Genomic DNA, 24,758 nt, shown 5'->3' with positions numbered 1-24,758 from the left:
GAGAGCAAATCCTAAGCAGGGTCCACACTCAGAACAGAGCAGGACTGGATCTCACAACCATGAGATCGTGACCTCAGCCAAAATCAAGAGTCAGATGCTTAACTGAGCGAGCCACCCAGGTGCCAGTAAAACTTTTCATGATTAGAGTTCAAAGTACAGAAGTCATCCACCAATAAGCGAGTACGTCATGCAACTCTGAGCTGGGTCCTGCAGAAGTAACCTTAACGGGCACTTTCTCTCCAGCCTGCACTGCTCCCTGCCTGTTCTTCCAGCATGGCCCTCTCATACTTCATCTTTGGCCATGGCTTTCCGTTGTATCTCCTTTTCCATCTAGCACGGTGCCTGAAGTTTGCTGCATCAATTAATTTACACCTTTTATTTCATTTTGTTCTTCAAGAGTAGGCATGTAATGATCACTCAGGGTAGTTCAGTAACTGGATTCACACATCCTGTCAACACCTTAATGGCTAAGGTATAAAGAAAACAAGACACAAGGAGGGATTCCAGCTTTATTGTTCCCCTTTTACACAAAACCAAGTAGAAGAAATAATACAAGATTAAAACTGCAAAAGTAGTTAATTGGTAGAACACATATACACAAAAAAATCCAGACAGCAAGACAGGCTTATCTACAATGGAAAACACATGTAAAAATTAAGGTAGTTTGTAGGTTTCATATGGAACATAAAAAAAAAAAAAATCAAACATTATGCTACAATGGGTGCCACTGTTTACAGTAATATTGAAGGGGAGAAAACAACACTTATTTAGGGACAGATATACCACAAGGTCCAGGTTTTACAGCATCAGTGCAATAAATTCACAAAACTATATTACAGCTACTTAATCAGAGTTTAAGAACTGTTCCCAAATGTCACATTTTCAGCCCTCAGTTTCAATTCCTACAGTTTTCAACTATTCTAAATTTCTAGCTACCGAGAGGGAGGATGATTCTACACTTTCCAAGGAGTTACAAAATCTCTGTAGACCAGAGGCCACCTATCGTCGCCAAAAGTCTGCTCTCCCCGACAGCCCCTGCATTCTTCACAGAAATAACTAGGGAAAAAGTCAGATGCCAGCATAGTCACCACCTCGTATGCCAAATCTAAGGGGACCAAAGCAGCCCACAATTACCTTCAAATGAGAATCTTGAGGCTTACCTTTAACAGGCTTAGTCTGGTCTTGAAAAATTAGTAGGGATAAGATTTATTTTCTACTGAAATGAAATCTTGACTACATATAGGAAGACTTCTGTCCTTTATTGGCTGGTGTCGGAGTGAAGGTCATAGACCTGAGTCTTAACCTATTATATACTTTAGTTTCAGTCAGCTGGAAAATCTGAAATTAAAAATATGCTAAAAATACTTAACACAAACTTTTAGAAGCCTGCTGTTAAAAAGCCTTTAAGGATCTACTAACTCGAAGTCTCAGAGCAAGGAGAGAAGAGCTCTAAGCCTGTCATACTCCCCATTTGGGAAGAAGGATCAGTGTTTCTTACAAATTGCTAAGTTTTGCACAAGGCAGAAACCAACACATACTAGGGCGTGGAATTGGTTTCATTTGATTCCAGAAGGATCTTCTCCCACAGTACAGAAACAGTGTGAGGAATGAATCTTACTTAATTGGTCTCTTCATCAGAAGCGGGAAACTTGGTCTCTGTATTCATGGAGCCAGACAGTTTAAGCAGACTGTGGAAGCAGACAGTAGAACCAGCTTCCTGTAGCCACAGACCACTACCTTGTATCTAGCTAAAGCGAAGATCAACAGGAACAATTATCCAACGTCACAGTTAAGTATACTAAAAGGTGAAGTTCACCACTACGTATTTTTAAAGGAAGTTGCCTAAAAGTAAGAATTCAATGAACCTGGGTGAGAAAAATCAAAACAAGTCGTACTCACGAATGAATTGTCCACATAAGGCCAAGTGATGAGAATGCATTCAGCTACACTTCACATGAAGACACTATGCATAAAGCCTTACTTGGCAAGGCTGAATTTCTACTAAGGGCAGAAAGAGGGAGAGCAAGGAGCTATTTCTGTAACATTTCAGAATCCAGACAGCATTAAGAGAAACTGTTCCCAAGGACAAGGTGTATGCCATTCATTACACTCAGTAAAGCAGACGCATTATTCATTTTTCTTTTCTTTTTGTTTGAGAAGCTTATTTATCTCCCTTTTGGCCATTCCAATGTACTTCAAAATGATTCCGTGCTGGTTCAATCCAGGAAGCAGCAGTAAGAAAGTCACTTAAAAATAAACAAACAAAATTAAGGAGGCATTAATTAACTTCCTACAGGTGATTACATTTTATAGAAGTTAGTCTCCCAGACTATCAGGCACTCCATTACTTTCACTGGTATTGATCCCTTGAAACTTCTGTCACACCCCCCAACCTCAGATAATGAATGCTGCTTATTTTTACCTCTTCCACACCACTTTCTACCTTGGTTCGTATGTCTTAACTTACTCGAAGACCACAAACTCCCAGAAAGCAAGGCTGTAGGTTTTAATTCTCTTTCTAGACTGGCAGTTCCTCCATCTGTACCTTCCAACTCGACAAGCACACAGATACTACTTTACAAAGTCCCACTCAGACTTCTACGGCCAGAATAGGTCTACAGCCCCTCCTCAGAGACTTACCTATCAGGTAGGTGAGCAGCAGGTTGTGGACTTGCTGCCCCACCCACGCAACCGCAGCAAGAGAAACGATCATGGTCATGAAGTACTAACAATGAAAACAACAAGAAGTTATCAACCCCTAGAAACAGACCCAGAAGCCTAACTGTAGGACGCTGTTTCAAAGGTTAGAAAATAATCCAGTACTTGTTACAACTCTTCTTAAAAGACTTCGTATCTAAGGATTATATATATCTTACATATTATGGTTTATGTATTACATAAAAACCCATAGGAAATTCCATTAGGTCTACTTTATAGAATTTATACACATTCCCTTCTAGAATTACTGTCATTCTATATATAAATTAGTTTAAAATCAATTATACTTTTACAATTAATAATTCACATAGTAACCTCATGTGAAGCTAAGAGATAAGAGAATGCTTTTTAAGTATTTGTCTTTTACTTTGATATTAGTAAGCATAGAAGAAACATTTTGCTCTGCTAGAGTACAAAGTTAAATGCAAAATATAATTTTAACTTCCAATAATTCAATCTAATTCATACAGATAAACATTTACAAATGTAGTTGGAGGAGTCAAACCAATGAATAATAAATATCAAACTACAACTATTAAAACAAAAAGGCCATCATTAGGCTACAATGAATAAAAATGGACTCGATCTTAAAATTTTGCTCTACTTAAATAAGTCAAAACAAAAAAAGTACCATTTTAGGCTTTTCTTCCTTTAGTGTAAAGAGGCGTTTCCACCAGCCCACAGCTCTGCGTCGAGTTTTTACTAGATTGCTACAAATTTCATGGAATCTTTGCTGTTGCTCAGTGGTCCTACAAAAAAATTTTCCCCTTCACTATAAGCAAATCTTTAAACAGAAAATATCATCCTCTCAAATTTAAAAAGCTATCCCCTAAAGAAAGTCTAAATAAAAAACAATTCACCATTCTCTTATGAACGTGAAAAAGTTTCTGTACTATTAAGACCCCTTGTATAGCACAGGAATGAGTTTTTACATAAAGGCACGTGTAGGGGCACCTGGGTGGCTCAGTCAGTTGAGCCTCTGACTTCAGCTCAGGTCATGATCTCCCAGTTTGTGAGTTCGAGCCCCGCGTCAGGATCTGTGCTGACAGCTTGGAGCCTAGAGCCTACTTCAGATTCTCTGTCTCCCTCTCTATCTCTGCTCCTCCCCTGCTCATGGCCTCTCTCTTTCTCGAAAATAAATAAATGTTAAAAAAAAAAAAAAGAAAAAAAAAAAAGACACGTGTATGCACAAAGCCATGGTAATCCCTGGTTCTAAAGCCACATTTAACTAATTATAGTAACAAAAGACTCAAGGCTACTATGGACCATGTTATAATCGGTATAAACTAATTTCTCTACTCCTGTATTATTTTTCAGATTCTAATGAATCCTGGGTTGTAGCCCATCAGGGTCTCACTGTTTTGAGGAGGACGTTAAGTTTCTACCCAACAGCTGTATCTGAGCATTCCAGTAAGATGATAACAACTACATTCCAAGTATAATACTGGGCTTCATGCCCACTTGATGCCAAGGTAGCAACCAACAGCTCAGATCCAAATTCTTTATAAATTTAGTCCCAGGGAGGGAAAATAGAAATAGAGTAAAAATACAAAAAGATCCTCCAAGAAAGCCCTTTTTTGTTTTTTTTAATTATGATTAAAAAAAAAAAAAAAGTTCGCCCTTGTATTGTCTTTGCTACACAGATATGATGGCTGCTATGGTGAAGTAGACCCTTCACTGGGCAGATATGTACCTTTCTCTCCTCTAGTTCTTGTCCCTGTAAAACTGCAGTGACAGATACAGCAGAAGGGCTCCTGATGAGCCCTGAGACTCCTTGTCAGCAGCTGGACCTTACATGCTGCCCATGGTCAAGGCTGAATTGTGGCTATGAAACAGTGTTCTTCCTTCTCCATTAAGATCAAAAAATAAAATTGTTGTGGACTGAGCCACATACTGATTACCATGAAACGTTCACTGTTTACTTCTGAAAAATTTTCTCCCAGAGTTATGAATTAGCAGATTAGAATGTCATCTGACTAATAAACTCAAGGTCAGAGGATGATGTCCTTTGTTGTTACATTACATGGTTACAAACTTGCCCAAAACACAGCAGCAATGCATTGTTACATGTGAAAAACAATTCAAAGGACATTTTCTACCACTAATCCATTCTGCTATAGGGGAAACATCTTTAAATAAACATGCTTAATTATCCCATAACTTAAGCATATTCCCCTAAAATGTCCAAATTTATTCTTAAAGATCCATAAAGCATATTAATTTAAAAAGTCTTAATTTTACAGAATTATAATTTATAAATTATATAATTATTAAAAATATTTTTAATTTATATTTATATATAAAAATTATATAATTTATAAAATTATAACATAATTTGGTATTATACTTTGTTATTATAATTGAACAAAAAACTAAAGGCACATGTAGACTACTAATCAAATTAAAAATAAACCAAGGAAGAACAGCAACTAGGACCAAAAAAACAAACAAAAAATCTACTCCATCTAGTTTTGTTATTTTTTGGATCAGAAGGAAGTTAGAATATTTGAATGAATCTGTTCTGAATCACTTGCTATGCATTTAGCTAACTACCACTACACTGCCTCAGTATCAACCTTAAACACAAGATCAATCTTAAAAGTTAAAATATTTCACAGCACTTAGAACAGTGCCTAACAGCAGACATTCATTACATAAATGGACAAAAAAATCTGTTACTATTTCCGTATTCTTTCAAAAATAGCTTGCGAAATATACTATCTTAAATATCAAAGAAAATGAATGTAAAATGTAAACAATTTCTACAGAAAGTTCATTATGAGTTCTGTAGTATTTGATAAAACATTACCTCAAAAAATATCACTTTAATAAAAGGTCTATAAAGAAAAAAAAAAAGCCAAAATAAATGCTAGCCCATAAAGGAACTATGGAACTGTAAATACTGAAAACTCATGATTTATATGCATCACCTAAGAAATTCTTCACGTAAAAGCAACAATCCTAACCTCTAGGTATCTGATGATTAGACAATTCTCGCTGCATAGTAATCACAGCCACCAGGTTCAGTAACTTCACAGAAATTAGACTGCCAAGTCATTACGCCACCTACCATTTATTGGAGCCAAAAATTCTAGGAGCCAGAATGGGAACAAGGTAGTCAGCCAAGCACAAAAACATAACAAAACAGGAAACACCAGACAGAACAGATGGATCTAGATAGTAGATAGTCCTGTTTAAAAAATAATAATAATGAAGGTTAGAAAAACAGTCATTATTATTCCTAGCTGAAGACATTTATTCATTTAATCCTTTGAGTCTTAAAGATGTTATCTGCCCTTTTCCTTCTAAGTTTCTCACAAGTAGTTTTCCGAGAAGCTTCAGAATACATGACATCATAGCTGCAATGGTTAATGTGAATATCAAGAGACAAAAGCTCCCTGGGGCCCTCAATACCTTTTAGGAGTGTAAAGGATCCTAAGACCAAAAAGGGTGAGTGAGTGCCACTGATTTTTTCAACTGCATTAGGTGACCGAGCTTACGTAAGTACTATAAATTCTGAAAACTAGAAGTGCTTTAAGAAAAGGCATTCTTTACAGATTACACAATACAAAAGACTTAAGGCACTTCAAAAATGGAGGCCGGGTTTTACCTGAGCCCTTATTAATAACAAGTACAATCCATATTAATTTAAGAGCTCACTTACAGAAACACCAAAGAAACCACACCCATGATGGCAGGTGGAAACCAGGCTCTTTCCCATCTGAGGACTTTATCAGCCATCAGCATCACTTCTCCCCATCCTTGAAGCTGCTCTTCCAGACTTGCAGTCTCTGCGGCCTGCAGAGAAGATCAACGTGTAAAGTGATCATTTTACTGCTCTCGGCATCTCTGTGCTTCCTAGAGAGGTAAATTATTTTAAGACACCAAGAATGTAAAACAGCTCTTAACCAAATCATTATCTTAAATCAGTTTCTAAAACACTCTGCCATTTTGGTACCAAAGACAGAAATTAATTACGAGTAAAAAAACAAACAAACCCCACCTATCATTCAGTGGTCAACTTCCAAGTCCAAGCTCTGGGCTACTCTTTTCATAAAGAATGTGACATAATTCCTATAAAGCCCCTCAAGGTGGGGATAATTAGACCCATTTAACAATTAAAGAAAGTGGGCTCAGAATGGTAACTAGCTTTCTCAAAGTCATGGACTACTAAGTGGCAGCCCTCAAAATATAAAATTAAATCACATTAAGTTCACTCATTTTTCGGGTGGTTAGAATAGATCTGTTGTTTCGTCATTTCACTGATTTATACCCCTACTTCTAAAGCCATTAGGAAAGCCTCTCCCTGAACAGCATTCAATTTTTAAAATAGCTTTGTGTAATGGAATCATTTCGATGCTGGCATCATTTGCACAATTAACTCAAACTACTTTCACCAAATTGCATGAGGCATCTTAAGCTCAATATATCTCAATACACGGAGTGCTTCTTACACTTACCAGGACATCTGGTGAGACTTCAAATTTCTCTGCGAAGTAGGCTTTTAGGATAAGCTAATGTGGTAAAAAGCCCTTAAACTGGTTTTGGTACAGGAAACATAAATGAAACAAGAAACCCACATGTTCTTATAAATGTTATCACAGGGAAAGATGCAAATGCAGCCTAATCATAATAAAGATGCTATCTGTGCCACACTCATCACTTAGGTGACTTTCACATTTCTGACTTTGTATATCCTGCTTAACACGGTTAAACACGGGATTACTATGTGCCACAGACTCGAAGTATTTTATATACTTATGCTTTAATTCATCCTCCCAACAAGCTAAAAGGATGGTATTGTTACACTATCAGATACGCAGAGGTTAAGAGATCTGAATTGAGGAAATGCAAAGCCAAAGGCCTTGTTCTCAAGTTACGCTGCTCTGCTGGAAAGAACAGTTAAGCTCCAGGTCAAGCAGGATCTGTCGTTTCAGTAAGCTGTGTGAATCTGGGCAATTTCTTTGTGCTTCAATCAATCCTCTTAAATGGAACCTGGCTGGGGCTAACTATGCCAACTATTGAGAAGTGTGTGCGTTTAAAGGAGTAGGTCATGCATTTCTAAAAACCAACGCAAGATGAAAATCGTGCACAATCAAAACTGCTCTGCAAAGTCACTTAATTAGTTAGCATCTGGGCTCTTGGAAAAATCAATCGTCAAACACTAAATTCTTTGGTTCCTCTATTCATTGTGGTCGTGGTGTGTGTCCGGTCTTTCCTTGGGGAAAAGCAACGGAGACAAAGCAAAGATTTCTCCCGTGTTTTGTTTCTTTGTTTTTGCCAGATCATGCCGTGCAACTTGTAGTGAGGTTGACTCTGTCCGCCTGTGATAACGTCACTGCAGTTCCTTCGGACCCCTGCTTATTCTAAGATCGTCCTGTGACACACACACCCCCCTTACAAACTCCAGACGAAAGCCAGGTCCTCCCACTATCCACCTTGCTGGTTCCCTAGTCCCGCTTCCCCGCGGTGAGCTCAGAGCCTCTTTGCGGTTTAAGCGGTGCCAGCTCTAATAAATTCTCGCCAGCAGCCCCTTGACTCTCCACCCCTGCCCAAGTACTGGGGGGGTGGGGGGCGGAGAAAAGAACGAAACCCAGATACGACTGGGGACCTGGGACTGAGAAGCGCTCGACAGGCCACTCGCGGCCCTCTGTCCCAGGCTGCACCCCAGGCTTATCAAAGCCCTCCTACTCCCACTTCCTCTTCATCCCCTATTCGCGGTGATCACTCGCGGTGCCTGATCACGCGCCCTCCTCACCCCGTCGCGTACCCTCCCCGGGATGTTAGGGGTCGTTACATCTAGCGACCGCCACGCTGGAGCTACCTAAGAGGTCCAAGGGGCAGGCGTCGTCGTCTGCGCCCGGGAACCGGGAGAGGAGGGCGGGGCCCGCTACGGGGCATAGGAACGAGGCCGCAGCACCGCCTGGCGAAGCCAACCGATGTCCGGAGGCCCTGCTCGGCTCCCCCTCGACTCACCAGCAGGTTGGTGCTGCGATTGTCTCCCTCCGCCATCGTCCCTGAGGCGCTGCCTTAGCGAACACAGGCCACTCTCCCAACGAGTCTTCCGCAGAGCCCTGCACGGCGACCCCAACGCGAGGGTACGCCCCGCAGGCCACTTATATAGGCCAGCCGCCTTTCCCGACAGTCCCCGCAAGGCCCGCTCCTCATTGGGTGGATTCAACTCAAGTTTAAGGGTAGCCGGACCAACCGCTGCTCAGCGCATGGCTTGAAATCGAGGTCAAAGGACACCGAGGCGGCGCAGGGCCGAGGGGGCGGGGACAAGGAATGACCAACCAGCGCCCAGGAGCCGCATGACGCCCCGCCCAGGCCTTTGGGTAGCGGTTGAACTGCCGCATCCTCTTACTCGGTCTGTAAGCGGACGGAGCGGGTGTGGCTGCCGTGGTCGCTCTCGGACCCCCTCCTACTGGAGTTCAAAGCAGCTAAGGGCCTTGCTGGAATTTTAGTCCTTGAAGAAGCTGGACTTGCTTTATCAGGCGGGGGGCGGAGGGCGGAGGCGGGCGCGTGACACTAACCTCGCTGTGATTTAGAGGCCCGGTGCCCGTCGCCCTCGCTGTGGCCCTGCGCGGCCCTGTCTTCTAATCCCTGCTCTGGCCGCCCTACCCAGGCCCCTGAGTCTCGGAGACTCGTGCCCGCCCCAGGAGATTTTGAGCACAAGTAAAAGAGCTGTTTATGTAAATTTGTAGCAGTTTTTCCCATCAGTTAAGAGTAAGGCCTGTAGCTTGATGGAGGAAGGACGAGGGGAGGGGGCGGATTCTGGGTTTAGTTCTCAAACTTGTGAAAAATGCACCAATTTACGAAGTTGGTTTACTGGGTCTTCAGGAAAATATCCTTTGTGGGGCAGGGCGTTTCAGTTACTTAGGGAACCAGGAACTCCTTCTCCATCAAGGGTCATGCCAAGGAAAGATGTTAAATAAACCCTCTGCTAAGCAGTGGAATTCATAAGCAATTTAAGAACTAGATGAACTACTAGATATAGATACACTACTTACTAGATGAATAACTTCCACCTCTTTTCTCTGCAGGATTGCAAAATGCATTAAGTGCTTGATTTTTTATTAATAGGAACAAAACCATGCCAGATGTGGACCTGGTCAGATAGGTTTCAGGAAACTTTACCGTAGCTTTTAACTTACAACCTCTTATCCTTTTATAATCACCTGTATTATGCCACAAGTTTAAATTTATTTTAAAAGTATTACTTAAATAACTACCAGGTTCCTAAGAGTTCAGGGAAGGCATAAAGAGATGTGAGAGAACAAGCCAGTGGGGAAAGGAGCATTGTGAATTTCATGGACGGGTGTGAATTACCACAAATCTTTGGGGCGGGAGAGGTGGGTGGGAAGCATCTGGATGAGGTATAAATACTTGGGGGGAAGTATCCCTTTACAAAGGAAGGGGGACTCTTAAATATAAGTGCCACTTTGCGGAATGTTGGAGTGGGGATCGGTTTTGTGGGTAAGCTGAAGCCGGCTGATAGAGATCCCATTTGGGGAGATTTTAAGCTATGAAGTTTGAGGAGCAGGCCCTTGCCTACCTCTTCAAAAGGACATTAAAAGGTCCCTATCAGCAGCCACATAATTAGTGAATATATTTAGCACTGTGTGCAAAATCTTGATCTAGACACGGTAACATCCGCATCCAAAGGAGAAGCCACAGAATTATTATGCTTTAAAAATGACATTTCTACTCTGGGAAATCAGCTTCTGCTACAAAATGCGTCTGATTCCGCCAAGTTCCCTATGTACAACTTCAACACCAGCTTGTGAAACTGAGGTAGGTGAAAAAAACTGAAGCAACTCCAACAGCACAGGTTGCCCCAGTCCCCAGTTTTTGTTACTCAAGGAATGAGGTCCCAGACCTATCTGCAACTTCACAGCACAGAAGCCCTGCTGTAAGGTCTTTCTGTAAACTTCCAATTGGCCTAATCATTAAAAAACACCTACCCTCAAGGGCTTTCTTTTGCCCTTTGTTTTTATACAACAAAAATAGGAAGTGATCTTTTGAAAGGTGCCCAATGATGACACGGTTCACATAAATCCTCTTAAAATGAACTGGCAAGAACAAAATGCAATCTCATTTCCAGATATTAAAACAAGCCAGACATTTTCATTCTATTTTCCTACAGAGCTTTCATACCCCAGGGAATATACATATTAATAATGTGCTATAGTTTTGTTTTTAAATACTGACAAGCTAATTATACCTTGATACTAGAACTTACCCACAGAAGTAAAATTTTAGCTGCTGCTCAAAAATATACTTTGACGATTAAAAAATTACTTTGAGGGCCACCCACCTGGCTCAGGTAGAGAATGTGACTCTTGACCTCAGGGTTAAATTCAAGCCCCACTGGGTATAGAGATTAATTAAAAACAAAATCTTAAAAAAACAAAAACAAAACCTCTAACCATATTGAAAAAGTAAGCTTTCTGAAACTTACTTTAACCAATAAATCCAGAGCTTAAATGCTATGTCTTTTAAGACTTTATTTTCTGAAAAACAGGTATTTCATACAATCTTTGCTGTGTTAATGCAAATATGCACAAAGTAGGCATGTATTTTTGTTTTCCAAAAGATGCATTATGAACATTTTCAGGAAGCTGGTGTGATTTATTCAACTTTTAATCTTAAATACAATCACAAAATTATATCCATCAGGAGGCATTACAACCTTTTGTACAGAGAAGCCACTTTATTTATACAATGTTACTAGGACAAGGAAGATTCATTTAAACTCAATTTGCTCTTATAAGGGTAAAGTAAATTAACAAATGAAGTATGATGTTGCCACTGACATTACAGGTGGAAATATAAGAGAAATTTAAAACAGGAAAATAACTGACACAACAACTTTAAACAGGAGCTGAAACTTGGACTGTCAGGCAAAGAAAAGAAAAAAAAAAAAAAAAGCCTGTTTTGAAAGAAAAACATTCTACAAGCCTGCATTTCAGGAGAACATGCAATTCCTTAAGTTTACCATCTTCAAAAATCAAACTAATTGTATGACATTTTTACATTAGCACAACAAACAGCTTTTCCCTAGTAAGCCCAATTTCCCGTAGAAAGCAAGGGACTCTAAGTGGTTCCATGTTGTACAACTAACCCTTAACCTGTAAAGCTTCTCAATTGGAGTCCATTTGCCTTTTTGTAAATAAGGGATGGTGATGTTGTTACTCAGGCCTAAAAAGCAGGAAAAGTGCAACAAATCCTGAGGGGTTCATAATACAGGGGATTCCCCCTTCTGCAATGTTTGGAAAAATTTGTAACCCTAAGCTAGCTTTTCCCCACAGGAGGACAATTTCTAATACAAGCCATACATTGAAAACAAACTCTACCTTCTTTAAGTGACCCTTACATTACTATAGTCTACCTCCTTGATTTAAGGGGGGAAAGTTCTAGCTCTAAATTACATTTTACAAGCCCACGATGATAGAGCATGGAAGGTCACTGTTTTTCACATTCATCTAATCTTATGTAAAACAAAGGTATGTGCGCTAACAGTAAAGCATTTGCTGATTTTTGATGTATATGAATCGGTCTAACAGGCTAATTGTAGGTGCTTCCTTTCATATGAAAAGAATTAGGTAAAAGAAGAACCAGCCCCTTTGATTTTAGTACTGCCAAAACAAGTAAGCCCCCAGAATAATTACAAATATGTGGAGGATAATAGGCCAGGAAGACTTTTCAATTTAAAGTACTGCCTATAATACCCCAGATTTAAAAGGACCTAAGATTGCACATCAACTCTAATATTTTTGGCTGTACTTGCATTGCCCTGCTCGGCATTTTTTAATGGCTCTTTCCTTAAATTTCACACGTCAGAACAACCACAATTAAAAAACAAAAACAATGCAGAAGACACCAAACACGGACAGTATTAAGAAAAACTACACACTAAGCTTCATAGTGGCAAGTGTTAAGGGCAGAAGTTACGAAAGTTTATCTTTGTATTACAAACCCTCACCCTGAACTTGGGGTTTGGGCTCTTAAAAAAAAAAAAAATTAGGGAAGCAGATCAAGAGCTTGATTATCAGTTCACACAGAGAAATCTCACGTATCTCAAAAACACTCACCACAAGTGCCAGACACAAAGGAATCTTAATAATCCTAGCAAACTATGTTAACTCATGACCAGAGAGAATGAGATCCTGCAAGACACAGCGAAGAAAGACTAAACGAGAAATACACACAGCTCCATAAACCACTAAGCCTCCACAGCTCTGTAGAGATATCAACTAAAATTCAGGCAATTTTAGAAAAGCAAAGACAACAAAACACTTACGATCAACTTCAATTTCCAAGGGTACTTTGAATGGAAGAAGAGGTTGTAGGTTATTGTATACCCCCTGAATCTTGGAGAGAAAGGAAAAGAGAGGAGCAGATCCCTGGTTGTCCACAGGTATTCTGTATCAGCAAAGACGTGTGACTTCACAACTACAGCACTCTCAGCTTTATCTTACAAAACAATCCCCCCAGTATTGCGCTGGCTTCTCACTCTGCTCCATCACTAGGGCCTTTCACCACGGATTACATCTGCTGAGTTTGCTTCCAACGGTTCAAAAAGCCAAGGCTGCTTACAGAAAGACTTCCCAGACGAAGGCAAACTGTGCAGATCAGGGTCTTATTGTGCAGAGTGCAGTAAAGAGCAAGCTTTGAAGTCATCAGTCACATCTGCCCCACAACCAAACATGTATGATGCCACGCTATTTCTTCTCAGAGGGACCATTTTAAAATAAAAGCGATGGATAATTTATCAGAGGCACATGTTTCTGATATAAAGCTGTTTTGTTTTTGCTCGGATAAGGTGCCAGGTACCTCTGAAGCCTGAAATTCTCAGGCAATAAAACCCACCTATTTCCTTTACCTTCCTTACCTAAAAAAAAAGCAACTTCTGTCGGGACAAACTAGTGTGACCTTGTTTTATCACTGTGATAAAAGTTTTTCCTTGTGACAACAAAGAATGTCGCCGGAAAGACTTTACTTTTGAGAGAGCAGAGGTAATCAGGTGATGGACACGGCAGCTCCCACAGAGCCTCGAGGAAATAAAGCAGCGTGCAAAACACAATATGGCATCATTATTCCAGATAGGTTGTTTCGATTGTGAAAATAAGGTCCAAATGAATGAAGAAAATAAAATTTGATGCACTAGGTTCCTTAACTGGCTATTGGACACACGGGTATTTGAAAATACCACCTTGCTTGCAATACTTGCCTAAGTATTAAAAAAAGCACTGATCCTGAGATGCATTCTCTCACGGGTACCTAAGGATTATAGATTAAGGTGGCAATCAGAATACAGAAAAGGCCAGAGCTATGTGGAATTTTTCCTTAATACCCTTCAAGTTTGTCTGTGAAAACCGGCGACCAGAAATGATCACAGTCCTCATCTCTAAAATGCAGGAAAAATGCATTCAATCAAGATTTTGTGTTCTATTTTGTGTTGATACTTGATTTTAAGAATCCTATCCTAGTCTGGTTTTTATTGTGGATCAACAATTCAGCTTACAGTACTGAAATGCAACACTAAATTTAAGGAAACCTTGATCATGAATTCACAGCAAACTATTAAAATTGTGCAAAAAGTAAAGGACTTCACAGATTAATAACTGAACTTAATAAACGATGGCGGTGGTTCTCATTTGCTGATGTTTCATGTACATGTCCTAAAATGCCAGGTAAACCAAAGCACTTTTAATTTACACTTTGTAAATTAAAAGTATCAAATGAGAAAACTGAATTAAAAAACATTTCACTCTACCTCCACCAGAACATCACTTTATTGTTAATCTGTCATCAACAATGTAAAACTCTAATAGGTACTCTATCCTGGTTTTTAAAAAGGTAAAAGATTACATTGGATTAGCTACTTTCTATGAAAGAAACTACAGCAATCGCAGAAGAGGGAAAATTTGAATGACCTCCCAAAAATGCACACTATAAGCAAAGGGGAGTGTACATTAAATCAAATGTCTGTTAGATTCATTACTTTTGAATGCACAGTGACAATTCTGGAAACTGTACATGATAGAATCACAGAAATGACTTAAATAACCAGGATTACATTTTGTATGTGATCATCAGACCTTTAAACAATCCTTGAATTTTCCATGTTATCAGTGGTTTTGGAGAAATTCCCGTTTATCACTCCAAATAGGTTAACAGCATCGAGACGGAAGTATATGAAATGTAAGGATTGAAATAAAAGTAAATTTGAAAGATGGCTAATCTACTAGATCAGGTAAAAGGAGGATGGGTAGATGGTGTGGGGTTGGGGGAGGAGGACAGGACGATGGGTAGTTTTTTTTTCCCTTCATTTCAGAAGTAAGTTCTTCCAATGTAGTGTATCTGTTACATAGCTCTCCATTTCCAGTCCATTTCTGAAATTCTTATCGCATAGCCTTTTTGTGCCTACTGGTCAACCCAACCAGTACTGTTGCCAAGCAACAAGTGTTACACGAGAATCTGAATGCATCAAATCTTCCTTGGCTGTGATTTCTTCGCGGCCCCAGTCTTCTCTGTTTCTGAGCGGGGTTTGTTTTTTCCTGGATTGTACACACAGGGTCAGGTGGAATGGAGTTCCAAATCACTCTGTGCTCCGCGGCATCCCGATTTCTTTCTGCAGCTAACCTCCTGACACGTTTGCAGCTGTTCTGTGGCAGAAAGACAATCTCCATGTTCAGGCGGTGAGCTTTCTTTCTTTCACCCTTGACCCTGGGGTTGCAGGCCATGGTGTTGGGCGTATCCCTGAGTGCAGCTGTCCTGCAGGATTCACTTCCTAGCGCCCCGAGATTTCCTAGGTTTCCTCAGAGTAAGCCCCCAGTTGCATCACCACCGACTGTGGTGTGGCTTTGGATGCCTGAGGCTGAGTTGATTCTGGTGGATGTCTGACCTCGCTTAACCAGACTCATCTACTGTCTTGCCATTCATACCCAGGCTGTCCAACCTTCATACAGCTGAGCCAAGTTATCTAGATTAGTTGCTTCCTTAATGACATAGTCAACCTGTAAAAGTAGGCAGAATAATATTTTAAACCATTTAAAACTTCAAAGGACATATATGAGTTCTAAGAATTGTTTAAAAGTAAGTTTCTAATCACCCAAATTAATTGCCCATAGGACATGTCGTTGCTATGGTGGAGAGGTTAAATAACCTGAGCTTCCCTCATAATCCCAGAGTTTACAAGAGGTGTGTCTTGGGAAAGTCAAAAATCCCTTTGAGCCTTGTCAATCCTTAGATGAAGAGAGCCCCCACTGACCGCACAGGTGTTCCTGGGGTTAAACACATGAAGTCACTAGGTAAATGCTTAGGCAGCGTATAACAAAGTGCCTGGCACATTCTGCAATACAGTTGGGTACTCAACAAATACTTTGATTCTGACTCAGCTGAATTTTCTTTTATAGTAAGAGATATAATTATCTCTGTATCCAGAGAACCCAGAGGATCCAATTGTATATTAAATGCTCAATATAGGGCTGCTGAATGATGACTTATACCAAAAGCCGTGCACAAAGATCTCTACACTTACCCCACTCCTCTAAGTCCCTTAACTCTCTTTCATGTAAAATTTAGTAACTATCAGAATAAAAAGCACAATAGCCAAAGATCCTTCAAACAAATGGACAGAGAGCGAAGACAGGCAGTCGCGAAAGTACACAAGCTATTAACCTACCAGAAAGCTTCGGAAGCAAAGATACCCCTCTGACTCAGTATCGTCTATGGTTTTTTAAAGTTTATTTATTTTGAAAGAGAGAGTGAACATGTGTAGGGGGCAGGGGGATGAATCAATCCCAAGCAGGCTCCACACTGTCGGCACACAGCCCTATGCAGGGCTCAAAACACAAATGGTGAGGATCATGACCTCAGCCAAAACCAAGAATCGGACACTTAACCTAAGACTGAGCCACCCAGGCACCCCCTGTCCATGGATTTTTTTTTAACAAACTTGGTAATTTCTAAGGAAGTACCTCTTGACCAAGAAGAGTTTAAGTTTCTACACAGTGGTGCAGCAGCATTTAAAATAAAAAAAAACTTTTAGTGCTGATGTTAAAACTGAATTGTGGATGTCAAAACATTGAAAACAGGGTAATCATAGTCTCAAATTTTCAACCCACAGAATAAAAGGTACATTTGTAAAGGAGAATTCAGGAGAACACTACCATTGACCAAATGACCTAACTTAGTAACACAAAAGACGGCACAGTGACCGGTATCCCTTAATGTAAAATTCTGAGAGAGACACATCAGCGACATAGCATTCCTGACAAAAATGTTGATTCTGAATTTAATTATGAGGAAAATATCAGACAAATAAAAAGTGAGGCACATTCTACAAAATGACTGGTCTGGACACATCAAAAAGGTAAATGTCATAAAAGAAAAAAAAGAAAAGAAAACGATCAGGAACTGTTCTAGACGTTGAAGACAACTAAAAAATAGAACAAGTATATGAAATGAAGATGAGCCTTGACTAGATCTTGTTGGGGGCAGAGCAGGTGGTTCAAGAGAGAAGGGCTAAACAATAAAGGCCATCTGGGGATAACTGGAGAAATCCGAGTATGGACTGAATGTTAGGTAACAACCAATGTTAACATCAATGGTAAGTTTCCTGAGTTAATGTTTTGTCTAGGAGACATATACTGAAGTATTTATTTTTTAATAATACATAATAATACCTAGTAACACTTCATGCCTAAATACTTCAACATATGGGGCAAGTGGGAGGCTCAAGTTGGTTAAGCTTTCGACTCAGGTCATGATCTTGAGGTTCATGAGTTCGAGGCCCGCATCGGGCTCTGTGCTGACAGCTCAGAGCCTGGAGCCTGCTTCAGATTCTGTGTCTCCCTCTCTCTCTCTCTGCCCCTCCCCTGCTCGCATTCTCTCTTGCACGCACATGCTCTCAAAAATAAACATTAAGAAAATTAATTTTTCAAAATAAACAGCTAGAGGGGAATTCATTCTCAAATATATAATTTTAATAACACTAATGAGAAAATTTCAGAGTAATGACTTCAGACAAACGGACACCCCCAAACACTTTATAGATACTATTCCCGCACCCAAACATCACCCTCATTTCACTGGAAACCTTCAGATAGTCCTCTTTAAAATGCAGATTAACTGTGTTCTCGTGGAGGAGAGAGGGTCAAGTCACACTTCTAATTTCTGCTAAAAGAGGGACTGGGGAGAAAGGAACATGCTAACAGGGTAGTCAGAATAAAATGGTGAATGTTTGACAACTCCAGAGTTATGTTACTCAAAATCTTCGGAATCCCGAAAATAATTTCCAGTTCCTCATTTCCTGATGAACCTCCAAGAATATGGGTGAGTTTATCTTTTAACCTGTACTGTTTCAGCAGCATGAAAATGTGTAGATCAAGTTTAAAAATGGTCACCTGGGGGCACCTGGCTGGCTCAGTCAGAAGAGCATGTGATTCCTGATCTTGAGGTCACCAGTTCGAGCCCCACATGGGGTGCAGAGATTACTTAAATAAAACTCTTAAAAAATAATAAAAATAATTAAAGTAATAAATAAATAATTTTTAAAAGGTCACCTGTTCAGCAACTGACATCCTCCTATTTGGATCAACATCTCGGCCCTCTAGCTTGGCTTTCACTCTCTTCCACACACTCACTGCATATGAGTTTCTCTCTTGCACAGCTACAAAGCAACGGAAACATAGAAGTCAAACCACAACTTTGTACAAGTATCTAAGGCACCCTTATTCTTACTAACTTACCCTTCCCAGTTTTAGGGTCTCTGACAGCCTTTTTAGGACTACAAGCAACACTCTTGCCAGTTCCTGGAATGGTGCTTGGTGGAGTATCGGCTGATGTGGCAAGATTTTTCTGAATCAGCTTTCTAGCGTTCTGTGACATCACATCAGGCTGAGTCTTCTGGCCAGTGTTGCTCCGGACTGCTACAGGGAAAGAGAGGGTAGCTCAATTCACATGTAAACAGAAGATGGAGGGAGACAAAGAGCAGGGCAGGGCTCTCTCAACCATCAACTACACATATATAGCCACAAAGGTGAGTATGATTTTAGAACCTTAAAATCCTTATCCCTTCAAATAGATACTGTCCTCTGAAAAATATAGCCTAAAGAGCTAGACATTCAAAAACGAATTTGTACAGTGATGCTTGTTGTGGCACCAAAATACTAGAAACGTATGAACTGTCCAACAATGTAAGGTTAATATGGTAAAGACACAGAATGGCATATTAAATTTGGGCATGAAGTCACTTGTTAAAAGATCATTTGGTGGCGACGAAATTACCAATTTAATATTAAGTGGGAAAAGACAACAAAAATTGCATTCACAGAATGATCACAATTTGTGCAGGTACTATGCATACGTAACTACAAGTATAAAAACAAATATATTAACGGAGTGACCTCTAATTGGAATGAAACTACAAATTTTTCTTTTTATAATTTCCCTGACAAGTATTTATTTTATATTCATGTGTTATTTTTTTTTAAGTTTATATATTTGTGAGAGAGACAGCGTGAGCGAGGAGGGGCAGAGAGAGACGAAGACAGAGATTTGAAGCAGGCTCTGTGCTGACAGCAGACAGCCAAATACAAGGCTCAGACTCACGAACTGCAAGATCATGACCTGAGCTGAAGCAGGACGTTGAACCAACTGAGTCACCCTGGCACCCCATTCATAAATTATCTGAAGAAGATTTAAACACAAGGTATTTTTACTCTCTCACAGAAGCACTTTTAAAGTTAAGCCAAAACTTAAAAGGGGGAGGGGAGCACCTGGGTGGCTCACTTAGTTAAGCATCTGACTCTGGAAATCAGCTCAGGTCATTATCTCATGGTTTGTGGGATCAAGCCCCATGTCGGGCTCTGCGCTAACAGCAGGAAACCTGCTTGGGATTCTCTCTCTCCCTCCCCTCTGTCCCTCCCCCGCTCAAATGCACTCGTGTTCTCTCTCTCTCTCTAAATAAATAAATAAACTTTAAAAATAAATTAAAAAAATAAGATTAGGAACAGATGAAGTTTCAGGTCTTTTCTGAAGTGGAAAAGTCATACCTGCAGCAAAGGATGGCTGATAAGTAGCAGCTGACGTTGGACTCGAACATTCATTTGTTGCATCGGTGACTAAGGGTGATGCAAAACCCACTAAATTATTATAGATACTGAAATACAAAATAAAATGGCTTATTTATGAAATGCTTCACCAGGTAGCTACTTATAAATCTGAACAAAACTGAAAAAATTTAAATGAATTAAATAAGCCAAACTTACTCTACCAGATTTTTGCTTCCATTTGAAATCTAGGCCAGAAGGCATCCTTACCTCTGACTCTGTGTTTTCAGTTCTTTCAAGGTGGGAGTTATTTCCTGGAGCATTTCAACGTGTTCTTGACTTCGAACCTGACCCATAGCTTGGACTAATGTGAACAGCACCGTCTGAATGTTGTCTTGCCATGATTTGTATTCACCTAGGAACTGCCTGACACTGCTCTCATAAGGGACATCCTCGCCGTCTGCCAGGGCAGCTTCTTCATCCTGGAATCCACATGTTAGTGACTGACAGAAATGGTACTGGTCTCAGTAGTAACTCATAAGACAGTCACATTTTGAATAACAAGTAATAAGTGTTTTTCCAGCAAGTATTAACTCCTTTTCTACAGGAATCTGGTTTCCAGTACAAAACAAAAAGTCCAAGTAAAACTAAATCCCCAAGTTAAATGATTCATTGTTTTGTAATGATGAAGTTATTTAGCTTTTTTGTGGGGCTGAGTTTCCTTACTATAGAAATTATGTAGGATACTGAAAGGAAGAGACAACATTTCATTCATTTTGAGGTGAACGAGCTTAGGGATAAGGCTGGGGAGGAGGACGAGACACTGGAGATCTAAACACTTGGAGACTATATTCAAGTTTCAGCTCTGTTGTTAAGTTATAGGACTCTGGGTTAATCCATTTCTTTAACCCCCAGTTTCTCTGGGTACAAAATCAGAATACGACTACCTGCTTTAGAAAAAAAAAAGTTGATAAAAACACAAATTAACTCCATTACAAATTGGAAGATGTGAACCAAGAAGTTGTTTTTGTTTATATCGTTATTTTCCCAAATACGACTACTTGTAATTTTATGAAAAGAGAGATCTGACTGGGTGTCACTCGTATCAGTCTTACCTTGGCCATTGCTTTTAGGAGGTGTTTGACATCTCCAAGTTGCCGGTTATGACCAGTGAGCACAGTTTTTATATTATCAACCAGATTCTGAATTGTTTCACAGACCGTTTCTATCTGTTGCTCTTTCTCTGTCTGAATTGCCCTCTGAGTAGACATATCCTGAGTCAGTTGTTTGTGTGCTGACAAAAGCCATTCAGAGCTGCCAATAGGATGTTCAAGACTGGTGTCCTAAACAGAATAAACATTTGATTTTAAGCATTAGATGGAATAAATAATGGAAGATTCTTTCCTTCATCATCACCATTAAAAGGTACTAGTAACTCAAAGTGACACAAACAAACTCATTTGCCAAGTCATGAACTAATGACCTACACAATAGTTTAAGAAATAGAAATAGTTTAAGACATAACAAATGTATCTAGAATACCAAAGATGATCCGAATCTAGAATGCTAAACCCAATGTAAATCATGCTTTCAAAGGCCACGAGAGCTTCCTAATTAAAGTCTTCTCATAAAATATAAACATCAAATGTATCAATTTGCTATTTTTGGACTTAGCCCTCCTGTCCAGCATTCACCTTCCACTAGCCCCCTGTCTGCTACCATATTTTCAGTACATTTAAGTCATTTGCTATACGTTGTATTTCTCCTCCCTGTGAAACTCCACAGAACTTCCAACTGTGGCTCTGAGAACCCTTTTCACTTTTTTTTAATACAAATACATTAAAATAATTTTTTAATATTTTATTTATTTTTGACAAAGAGAAACAGGGAGACACAGAATGTGAAGTGGGCTCCAGGCTCTGAGCTGTCAGCACAGAACCTGACACAGGGCTTGAACTCATGAACTGTGAGATCAGGACCTGAGTTGAAGTTGGATGCTTAACAAACTGAGCCACCCAGGCTCACTTTTTAATTCATTGTATTTATAATTAATAGGTTCCTTGGGCCCTAAGAGCAAGATTTAACCATTGTTATATCCCTCATAACAACATCATATACATAGTATACACACTGCATAAATGTAAACCGAGTGAATATATTAAATGGACTTTGAGCACATGACACTGGCCTTATCATTTTCATCAACAAGTCTCTTTACCCCCACACCAAGATTCAAGACTCACCACTCTCTGTAATAAACGAAGCTCTAACTCAGAGACCGAGCTGTTAAACTGTGATGCAAATGAACACATTTGCTGGCATCGTTTGATTAGTTCAAATAACGCAGCATCCAGGTTTAAGGCTTCTGCAGTTCTAGTTCGTAAACTTTCAAAATGAATGATATTGCTGCAGAGGAAAGTGACCTGTGAAGAGGCAAAAGAGGAATGGAACCACCACAATAAGGGGGGAATGCAATTTTAATTGACATGAAAAAATACTGCCTGTTCATTTCCAGAATTCAGGACCAAACTGGTCCTGAAAATGGTATGAATGTTTGACTCTTCTGGGACAAAACAGAAGTAAGCCTGAGAAAGGCTATGAATAAATGCACTTTTTTTTTGGCTGATGTTATTAGGTCTGAGATGGTTAAAAGCACCTAAGTACAATTGGGTAAAAGTATCTGCTGTACAACTGCTTTCACACAGAAAATTTATTCCGTAATAGAACTATCATCATATTCAGGGGCAGCTTATTTGTGCTATGTCCAAATTTCAATTTGGAATGTTGCCCTTCTGCTTCTCCTCTTGCCTAACTTCACAATAAAGATCACAGAATACTAACTGGCTATTTGACGACATTACGTACATCTTTTAAGGTATGATAATACTATTGTGATTATGCAAATAGTTCTTTTAAGTACGTACTGAAACATGTCATTGATTTAGTCTAATTTTCTACCTGACTGGACATACCTAATAGTTTGTTTCCATTCTCCACCCCCGAAAGTAACAAACTTAATCCACAACCTCTGGCAGAATTCAAGATCATAAAGACATTTTATTGCCATGCTGAAAGAATAGTATCAAATCTTTGGGTCACCTAAGCTGCATAAAGAGAACCTTAGACAAATATGGAATTCAACTCCATATTTTCCAACAGAGGCTGAATCTACTTTATATTTAGCTGGGAGGCAGTAAAGGTCCAGGAAAATAACTGGCTGTGAGCTCAGCCTGAAGGATGGATGCCCTTCCCACCAAGGCCTACCAGCTCCCTCTTCCCAGTACTGTCAACTTGAGGGTGGGTTCTCAAGCTACCCCTAGTTATCCCACATGTAACTTCCAATCAGCTGTATCATCATGTAACTGAAAACAAAGATGGCACGCACGGGTCACAATACCTGGCTTGCTCTTTGGCTCTCTTTAAGGACAAGATTTCTTCTTTCGGCTATTGTTGCTTCAAAATCCTGCAGTACAGGTGCCAGTGCAGGGTTAGCACCGCCTGCCCACTTGAGTCGCTGTTCAATACTTGCTTCAAGTGCTGCTAGTTTCTCCTGTAAAAGCCAGCAGAATCTCAGTGAATATCTGACACTCTCCAGTTCCTACTGGGCATCTTATATCAATACCAGGGAGATTCAAAAGAAGCACATGCACCATTCAGAAAACATTTTTAACAAACATGTTAAAAATTTCACTTTGAACAGGTTCAACATGTCTGGGAAGAACTGGCTTTCAGTTTGTCTTAAAATTTTTCATTTTTAAAAAAAGTAGTCTTTAAAATCAAACACCTGCTACATCCAATTCCTAATGCACTTTATGTGCTATCTAGGAGAAAATCCATTTATCGCTTGCAACAACATGGATGGAGCCACAGAGTATAATACTAAGTGAAATAAGTCAGAAAAAGACAAATATAAGGTTTCACTCATATATGGAATTTGAGAAACAAAACAAGTGAAGAAAAAGAGAGAGGGAGAGAGAGACAAACTAAGAAACAGACTCTTAACTATAGAGAACTGGTGGCTACCAGAGGGGAGGTCAGTGGGAAGAGGGGAGAAATGGATGATGGGGACTGAAGAGTACACTTATGATGGGCGCTGAGTAACGTAGCGCATTAGTGAATCACTATATTGTACACCTAAAACTAATGTAACACTGTACGGTAACCACCTAGAATTAAAATAGCTTAATTCAAAAAATCCATTTACACTTTTGGTTGTGAAAGATGAAAATCTAATTCTCAGAAACTCAGCAGCTTATGGAAGATAGTAAAAATGTATCCAAATTACCATGATAAAGAAGGTTTTATGTAACAAAATTATTTCACTATTTATTCACCACTTCAGGCAAAGGATTCCCATCCTTTGTCTTTCCTGCACTTCTCTCCCGTTCTTTCTCTCACACAAACACACCTCTCAAGTGAGAAAGGCTCTCCACAGTTGAAAACTAGGCCTAGTATGCTACAGAGAAAAGGTACGTCGATCTTCAAAGAAGTGAGCTCCAGAAAGTTTCATTAAATACGTAAAAATTATAGAAGTGACTACACTTGATTTTGTACTCACATTAATTTATAAAATGAACAGGAAGACATCAGTTACTACTACGTACATGATGTAAGAATACACAATACAAAGATACATACATAACCATAATCAAGAACTGTTTCTCTTATTTAAAAAAGGGAGGTGAGACTAAATATTAAGCAGAAATGACAAAGAAATACAGTCAATAATAAAAGGAAAACATTCTATCGCCTTTAAATACCTTTAATTATACAACAGGGATAAGAACTGCCTAAGTTTTTTAGGTCTGAACAGTAAGCCAGATGGAACTGCTTATGTACATTTCAGAAGACACATTTTTCTAATCACCAGAGTTCCCTTAATGCACAAAGGCAGAGTGATCATCAAATCCATTAAAACCCTGAAATATTTAGTATGTCTCTATTCCTGGCTCAAAATACACAGCTTAATAGCAGATTTGG

At 39.6% G+C, this 24,758-nt stretch overlaps 3 protein-coding genes across 8 annotated transcripts in view; all 3 read right to left on the bottom strand.

The window, feature by feature from the left end:
- LOC122234543 (basic proline-rich protein-like) overlaps window positions 1-24,758 on the bottom strand; it is a gene marked incomplete at its 3' end in the record, with an annotated part of 342,718 nt that overhangs the window by 201,538 nt on the left and 116,422 nt on the right. The window lies entirely within an intron of this gene.
- On the bottom strand, window positions 496-8,891 carry ARL6IP1 (ADP ribosylation factor like GTPase 6 interacting protein 1). Its single transcript, XM_007087317.3, has 6 exons — window positions 8,695-8,891; window positions 6,383-6,516; window positions 5,789-5,908; window positions 3,350-3,467; window positions 2,641-2,725; window positions 496-2,246 (listed from the first exon to the last, which is right to left on the bottom strand). Exons 1-6 carry the CDS (start codon window positions 8,728-8,730, stop codon window positions 2,128-2,130), a joined length of 612 nt encoding a protein of 203 aa, XP_007087379.1. The 5' UTR covers window positions 8,731-8,891; the 3' UTR covers window positions 496-2,127.
- Window positions 14,499-24,758, bottom strand: part of SMG1 (SMG1 nonsense mediated mRNA decay associated PI3K related kinase) — a 98,854-nt gene continuing 88,594 nt past the window's right edge. For 5 of the 6 annotated variants that reach the window (XM_042971085.1, XM_042971086.1, XM_042971090.1 and 2 more), the window contains 8 exons: window positions 23,176-23,328; window positions 22,022-22,201; window positions 20,894-21,121; window positions 20,049-20,260; window positions 19,782-19,888; window positions 18,477-18,656; window positions 18,291-18,397; window positions 14,499-15,740 (listed from right to left, as the gene is read on the bottom strand). In XM_042971085.1, coding sequence (XP_042827019.1) covers window positions 15,663-15,740; window positions 18,291-18,397; window positions 18,477-18,656; window positions 19,782-19,888; window positions 20,049-20,260; window positions 20,894-21,121; window positions 22,022-22,201; window positions 23,176-23,328 — 1,245 coding nt within the window. In that variant the 3' untranslated portion in view covers window positions 14,499-15,662. The remainder of the gene's footprint in view (window positions 15,741-18,290; window positions 18,398-18,476; window positions 18,657-19,781; window positions 19,889-20,048; window positions 20,261-20,893; window positions 21,122-22,021; window positions 22,202-23,175; window positions 23,329-24,758) is intronic. The other variant, XM_042971087.1, reaches the window with a different exon arrangement.

The sequence above is a fragment of the Panthera tigris genome, chromosome E3 (assembly GCF_018350195.1).
Source record: "Panthera tigris isolate Pti1 chromosome E3, P.tigris_Pti1_mat1.1, whole genome shotgun sequence".
NCBI lineage: Eukaryota > Metazoa > Chordata > Mammalia > Carnivora > Felidae > Panthera > Panthera tigris.
The sequence above is the reverse complement of the archived record's forward strand: the minus strand, read 5'-3'. Positions and strand labels throughout refer to the sequence as shown.

Excerpts from the sequence above, each read along its gene's own strand:
- ARL6IP1 (XM_007087317.3), bottom strand. The coding sequence starts at position 8,730 with ATGGCGGAGGGAGACAATCGCAGCACCAACCTGCTG. Across the intron at positions 2,726-3,349 it reads AGGAAGAAAAGCCTAAAATG|TACTTCATGACCATGATCGT; the intron begins GTACTTTTTTTG and ends TTTCATTGTTAG. Across the intron at positions 2,247-2,640 it reads GCTGCTCACCTACCTGATAG|TGACTTTCTTACTGCTGCTT; the intron begins GTAAGTCTCTGA and ends TTTATTTTTAAG.